At 47.9% G+C, this 6789-nt stretch overlaps 1 protein-coding gene across 2 annotated transcripts in view; it reads right to left on the bottom strand.

Moving 5' to 3' along the window:
• Positions 1-1978: 1978 nt before the first annotated feature.
• Positions 1979-6789, bottom strand: part of CSGALNACT2 (chondroitin sulfate N-acetylgalactosaminyltransferase 2) — a 59689-nt gene continuing 54878 nt past the window's right edge. For both annotated transcript variants that reach the window (XM_048506384.1, XM_048506385.1), the window contains one exon: positions 1979-3519. In XM_048506384.1, coding sequence (XP_048362341.1) covers positions 3227-3519 — 293 coding nt within the window. In that variant the 3' untranslated portion in view covers positions 1979-3226. The remainder of the gene's footprint in view (positions 3520-6789) is intronic.

Genomic DNA, 6789 nt, shown 5'->3' with positions numbered 1-6789 from the left:
TATGGGGGTTCACATGGGGGTTCATATGGCTGCAACCCAGCGGGGGTGGGGGGAGTTCTCGCATCATGTAACGAACCAGTAAAGTCCAGCCAAAAACAACCGTGTTAGTTCTTTATTGAGCTGGCATTCTTAGTCGGAAACAGGCAATGTGAGAACTGAAACCCAAACCCCGCTCCAACGCTTATACAGGGCAACAGACAGGCTCCTGCCGAAAGATTATCAACAAGGCAGGATTTCACACAGAGATTTCACACAGAGTTTCACATCAGGCAAGCAAGCAAGTGAAAGATAACCAAAACAGTGAAATTCCCCTTCCCGGGCGTTGAGCCAACAACCTCCGGTGAGAACCTTTCCAAGGTCGGACAAAACACACACACCCCAACCTTACAGGTGGGAAGCCAATTTAAAATTAGCTGATTTATTCATTTATTTCATTTACATCCTTTCTTTCCGATCAGGACTCGGAAAGAGTTGCACGAAGAGTTGCACGGTTGCTTCAAAGCAAGGCCACCGACTACCGCCAAGCTTACTCCCGAGTAACGCACGCCTCGGAGCCAACCATTTTTTCTAAACTAAAACCTCAGTATTCAGGTGAAATTGCCGTGTTGGCACTTTGCGATAAATCAGTGGGTTTTGGGTTGCAATTTGGGCACTCGATCTCGAGAAGGTTCACCATCACTGGTCTAGCGTTACTATGCCAGACCATGCCAATTTCACGGGGTGGTTGTTGTGAGAGACAGAAGACGAGCAAATGATGTTGAGCCACTTTGAGTCCCGACTGGGGAGAAAAGTGAAATATAAATAAATACATGCGTTCTCCTCACCCCTAAAAATATATGGACACCTTCCTATTGCGGAAAAGTACATCGACCCTCTTCACATTTGCCGCAGGAGAGTAGCAGGCACCATCAACACCACTTTTGTTATCCATTTGCAATGAAGCAGCTCTACACTGGTTTGCTCTGCGATATTGCTTAAGGGTGCCGACTCCAACAGGAAAACGCTGAAATGGGTCTGTATGTATTAAGCCAGACAGCGAGATGGATCCATCCCAGGTATGTCAAGATTCTGTAACTAAAGCAATCTGTTGGCATTTGCCCACCACCCAAAAAGCCATTTGGACCTGTTTCCCACGGCCCCAAAGATCTACCGAGCCGGAGAGGTGGCTCCGCACAGAACCGCCTCTGGTTCAGCCCCTCCACTCACCTTTCTTTCCAGCGCTGGAAGGCAGAGGCACTGGGCAGGGAACCCCCTCTGCCCGACAAAGCAGGCAGCCGCCTGCTCCATTGGGCAGAGGGGGGATGGCGGCCACGGCCTGCCCGGTGCTGCGGGGATGGCAGAGGAGGGATGGCAGTTGCTCTGGAGGGACGGCGGGGATGGCGACGCTGAGGGAGGCAGCGGCACAGGGCAGGGAACACCACTCCGCTTGACGGAGCATGCAGCCACCTGCTCCATGGGGCAGAGGGGGGACGGTGGCTGCAGGGATGGCCGAGGGGGGACGGCGGCTGCAGGGATGGCCGAGGAGGGACGGAGGCTGCAGGGATGGCCGAGGGGGGACGGCGGCTGCAGGGATGGCCAAGGGGGGACGGAGGCTGCAGGGATGGCCGAGTGGGGACAGCGGCTGGAGGGATGGCCAAGGGGGGACGGCGGCTGCAGGGATGGCTGAGGGGGGATGGTGGCTGCAGGGATGGCCGAGGGGGGACGGCGGCTGCAGGGATGGCCGAGGGGGGATGGTGGCTGCTCTGGAGGGACACGCCCATGCTACCCTCTGACCTCCAGGCCACACAGAGCTGCAGTATGAGGCTGAAAGAGCCGCATGCGGCTCCGTAGCCGCGGGTTGCAGACCCCCGATCTAGAAGAAGAAGAGTTGGATTGATATCCCCCGTTCCTCTCCTGTGAGGAGACCCAACACAGTGACTTCAGGAGCGCGGGCACGTGGGTTTCAGGACCTCAAATAAGCAGCCTCAGTCAAAATAACTGAAATACACAGGTATTCAATTTATTTATAAAGAGAACACAGCAAGCCAACTTGCATCCCATTCTCCCCCTTCAGACGTATCACGCTGTTCTCCACATTGCTATATAAAGGCAAAGCTGTGTGTTAGAAAGGGAACAATGTCTGGAACTGCTCTCAAACAGTCAACAGTTGTTCAAAACCCGGAGCTGTATGTTGTCATTGTCGAGGAACAAAAAAACTGGCACGAGGGTTCCAGTGTTTCTTTGAGACAGAGGGGGACGACACAAACACAGTCCTGCCCCTAGATTGCTACTCTTCATTTCAATGGGGCTCATCCAAGAGGCATTCTCGTACCCTCTGCAGTAGAAAACAGCAATGAAAGAAATGAAAGAAAACTGGGCCCAGGCCGGCAGAAGTGGAAAAGGCAGGTACTGTCTAATACTTAAACGGTCCCTATCTCCAAATCCCTTTTACCCTGGAGACAAGTTGCAAATGAAGGAGATCAGAAGCATTATAATGAGGCAGTGAAGTGAACCCCGTTTGTGTTCAAAACAGTCTCTCTCTCTCTCTGTACATCCTGAAACATGCAAAGAAAGTATTTGGCTAGTAGCTAGGATTAAGCAAACAGCATACAAGCTCGGTTCATTTACAGTCTGGTAAAGAACAGCATGACCACACGCTAGCAACTCACCTGCCGCCTCTTCTAAAGAACCCAAACCTATTTTGTATGTTAATTTATGTACCTGACAGTTAATAAGGCGTCCTCAGCGAGTCTACTTGCACAACAAACCACATTTCTGTATAGTAGTATTCATTGGCTTTTGCCTGTTTTTATTCTTGACGTGGAGTTTATACATATAGCCCCTTTCTTTTTTTTAAAAAAAACAAACCCTACAGTGAAATGAGCAGTGTGGAACCGCCACGGGCTTGTGGGGGAAACAGTTTTTGTTCACTTTCAATCCTTACTGTCGCGTTAATGTAAATCTGAGAAGTGAAAAACATTTAAAGGGGGGAAAAAAACAGGGTTGGGAGAGTTATTACATTCCGCTCTTGCTTCCCCGGCCCCTGCGCACAAACAAAACGCTCCCTTTCGCTCAAGTGTCTGATCTAGTGTGAAATTTATTTAACTGGCCAGACAAATTCTTGAACTCAACGTCAGCAAGAGAGAGAGGCACTGCGTTTAAAAAAGAAACGGAGTTAATTAAGGCTTTAAGAACGACGCTGGTTCGTAGCGACTTTGGAGTCCTTCGGCTTGAACAGGTGGTTGCTTTAGCCGACTGCTTCGCTGTTAGTCCGGTAGGCCTGCTTGCGTAGATGTGTCTCAATCTCCTCCCGGAAGACCAACATCCCCAGGTGGGAGTGAGACGCCTCGTTCATGGCTTTAGACTGAATGCACATGCGATATTGCTCCGTAGTCAATTCGTCGGCACAGTGCTTCTCGTGCCAGAGGTGAAAGAGGCCCGGCACTGGGGTCCGGACCACAACTAACTCGCTGTGCAAGTACTTCCGGTACAGGTGGACGTCCTCTCCCCCCCAGCCTTTGACTTCCAAGTCAAATCCTCCTAGGAGAAAAAAAAATAAATCAAGAGGACACAGGGAGAATGCATGTCGGAAGCAAACAAATTAAATCGGGGGTCGCCGACTTTTTGGAGCCCGCGAGGACCTTTGGAATTCTGACACGGCGAGGCAGGCGTGGCCACAACACGGTGGCTGACACCGCAGCCGGCCACAAAAATAACCACTGAGGTTTACCTGCAGTCACACAGGGAAGTTCTGTGTGCTGCAATAGCAGCTGCTGCCAAAGCGATCTTTAAAAAAAAAAAATCTGCACAGCTAAGCAAACCTCCAAAGGCCAATCAGAAAACCTGCTGTACAGAAACCCGACCTGGCCCCGTCCACTTTCAAAAAACACTTGGCGGGCATCAGGACAGCTGCTGGTGAGTGCCGTGAGCACCACGTGGGAGATCCCTGAACTAGAAGAAGAAGAAGAGTTTGGATTTATATTCCCCAGATAAGCCTCCACAGCTCAGGCGGCAGAGCTGGGAATCAAACCCGGTTCCTCCAGATTAGATACATGAGCTCTTAACCTCCTACGCCACTGCTGCTCCTAGAACGTAAATCGAAGAGATCGCAAATCGAGGAGAAGAGATGTTTTTATCAGTTTATGGGATAGGTCGCACACGCTTCTCAAGTGCACTGTGCCAACAAAACCTCTAACTTTATTTCTTTCTTTTTTAAAAAGGGAGAGATGGAAAGGCATGATTTCATGCTGGAGGGGGAAGTTAAAGATCCATTAAAGAAAATGTTTCATATGCTGAGAGACGGCAACTTATTCACCCTGGCAGGTCATTTCATGTATTTTAGCTAGAATCATTTCATTCGATTTTTATTCAACGCTTGTCCTCTATTGTGAAATACTTTTTAAAAACTAGGGGCTTTGAAATTAATTCTTGCAAATAACGGATTCAGCTACCCGGCTGCGGACCACAATCGTGAGTCCAGATGCCAGATTGCATTTTTTTTTCTTAATTTAAAATATTGTTATCCTGCTTGATAAATTCAGAATGCAGGTGGCACTGGATGGAACCACCAGGACATACACCCAGTCCACTTAACAAGAACATAAAAATGCACACATGGACAAATTAGAAAGCACTCAAAACTCAATGCACACAATGAAGAACAGTGATGTTAGAATAAACACAGCGAAAAGGGCTGGAACAATTTGCCCCCCTCCTGCGCTCTCTGAACATAAGAACATAAGAACATAAGAACAAGCCAGCTGGATCAGACCAAAGTCCATCTAGTCCAGCTCTCTGCTACTCGCAGTGGCCCACCAGGTGCCTTTGGGAGCTCACATGTAGGATGTGAACGCAATGGCCTTCTGTGGCTGTTGCTCCCGATCACCTGGTCTGTTAAGGCATTTGCAATCTCAGATCAAAGAGGATCAAGATTGGTAGCCATAAATCGACTTCTCCTCCATAAATCTGTCCAAGCCCCTTTTAAAGCTATCCAGGTTAGTGGCCATCACCACCTCCTGTGGCAGCATATTCCAAACACCAATCACACGTTGCGTGAAGAAGTGTTTCCTTTTATTAGTCCTAATTCTTCCCCCCAGCATTTTCAATGTATGCCCCTTGGTTCTAGTATTGTGAGAAAGAGAGAAAAATTCTCTCTGTCAACATTTTCTACCCCATGCATAATTTTATAGACTTCAATCATATCCCCCCTCCTCTCCAAACTAAAGAGCCCCAAACGCTGCAGCCTCCCCTCATAGGGAAGGTGCTCCAGTCCCTCAATCATCCTTGTTGCCCTTCTCCGCACTTTTTCTATCTCTTCGATATCCTTTTTGAGATGCGGCGACCAGAACTGAACACAGTACTCCAAGTGTGGTCGCACCACTGCTTTATATAAGGGCATGACAATCTTTGCAGTTTTATTATCAATTCCTTTCCTAATGATCCCCAGCATAGAGTTTGCCTTTTCACAGCTGCCATGCATTGAGTTGACATTCCCATGGAACTATCAACTAAGACACCTAAATCCCTTTCCTGGTCTGTGACTGATAGCACTGACCACGTGGCGTGTATGTGAAGTTCGGATTTTTTGCCCTTGTGTGCATCACTTTACATTTTGCTACATTGAACTGCATGTGCCATTACTGAGCCCACTCACCTAATTTATCAAGGTCGGCTTGGAGGTCTTTGCAATCCTTTGTGGTTGTTGCCACCCTTCAAAAGGTCGTATCATCTGCAAACTTTGCCACCATCCTGCCCACACCTACTTCCAGGTCATTTTATGAATAGGTTAAAGAGCACTGGTCCCAAAACGGATCCTTGGGGGACACCACTCCCGACATCTCTCCATTGTGAGAACTTCCCATTTACACCCACTCTTTGTTTCCTGTTTCTCAACCAGTTTTAATCCATAGGAGGACTTCCCCTCTTATTCCTTCACTGCTGAGTTTTCTCAATAGTCTCTGGTGAGGAACTTTGTCAAAAGCCTTTTGGAAATCCAAGTAGACAATGTCCACCGGTTCACCCCTGTCCACATGCCTGTTTACACCCTCAAAGAACTCTAGTAAGTTTGTAAGACAGGATTTGCCTCTGCAAAAGCCATGCTGACTCTTTCTCAGCAGGTCTTGCTTTTCTACATGTTTTATAATTTTATCTTTAATGATAGATTCTACTAATTTACCAGGAACAGATGTCAAACTGACTGGCCTGTAATTTCCCAGGTCCCCCCTCGATCCTTTCTTAAAGATTGGTGTGACATTGGCCATCTTCCAGTCTTCAGGGATGGAGCCTGATTCCAGGGATAAGTTGCATATTAAAGTGAGATCAGCAATTTCATGCTTGAGCTCTTTAAGAACTCTTGGGTGAATGCAATCTGGGCCAGGGGATTTGGTAACATTTAGTTTATCAATGGCTGCCAGAATTTCTTCCTTGTCTACCACTATCTTCGCTAGTTCCTCGGATTCACCTCCTAAGAAGCTTGGTTCAGGTGCAGGAATGTTCCTCACCTCCTCTTGGGTGAAGACAGATGCAAAGAATTCATTCAGCTTCTCTGCAATCTCCCTGCCATCTTTTAGCACACCCTTTGTTCCTTTGTCATCTAACGGGCCTACCGCTTCCCTTGCTGGCTTCCTGCTTTTGATGTACTTGAAGAACTGTTTGTTGCTGGTCTTGATGTTCGCAGCCATCATAATCCTTTTTTGCCTCCCTTATAGCTAACTTGCTTCTCTTTTGCCACCATTTGTGTTCCCTCTCATATTCTTCATCAGTCAAACTGGACTTCCATTTTCTAAAAGACATTTTCTTTTTTCTGATAAT

The sequence above is a fragment of the Sphaerodactylus townsendi genome, linkage group LG08 (genome assembly GCF_021028975.2).
Source record: "Sphaerodactylus townsendi isolate TG3544 linkage group LG08, MPM_Stown_v2.3, whole genome shotgun sequence".
Classification (NCBI taxonomy): domain Eukaryota; kingdom Metazoa; phylum Chordata; class Lepidosauria; order Squamata; family Sphaerodactylidae; genus Sphaerodactylus; species Sphaerodactylus townsendi.
This window is presented reverse-complemented; position numbering and strand designations above follow the sequence as displayed.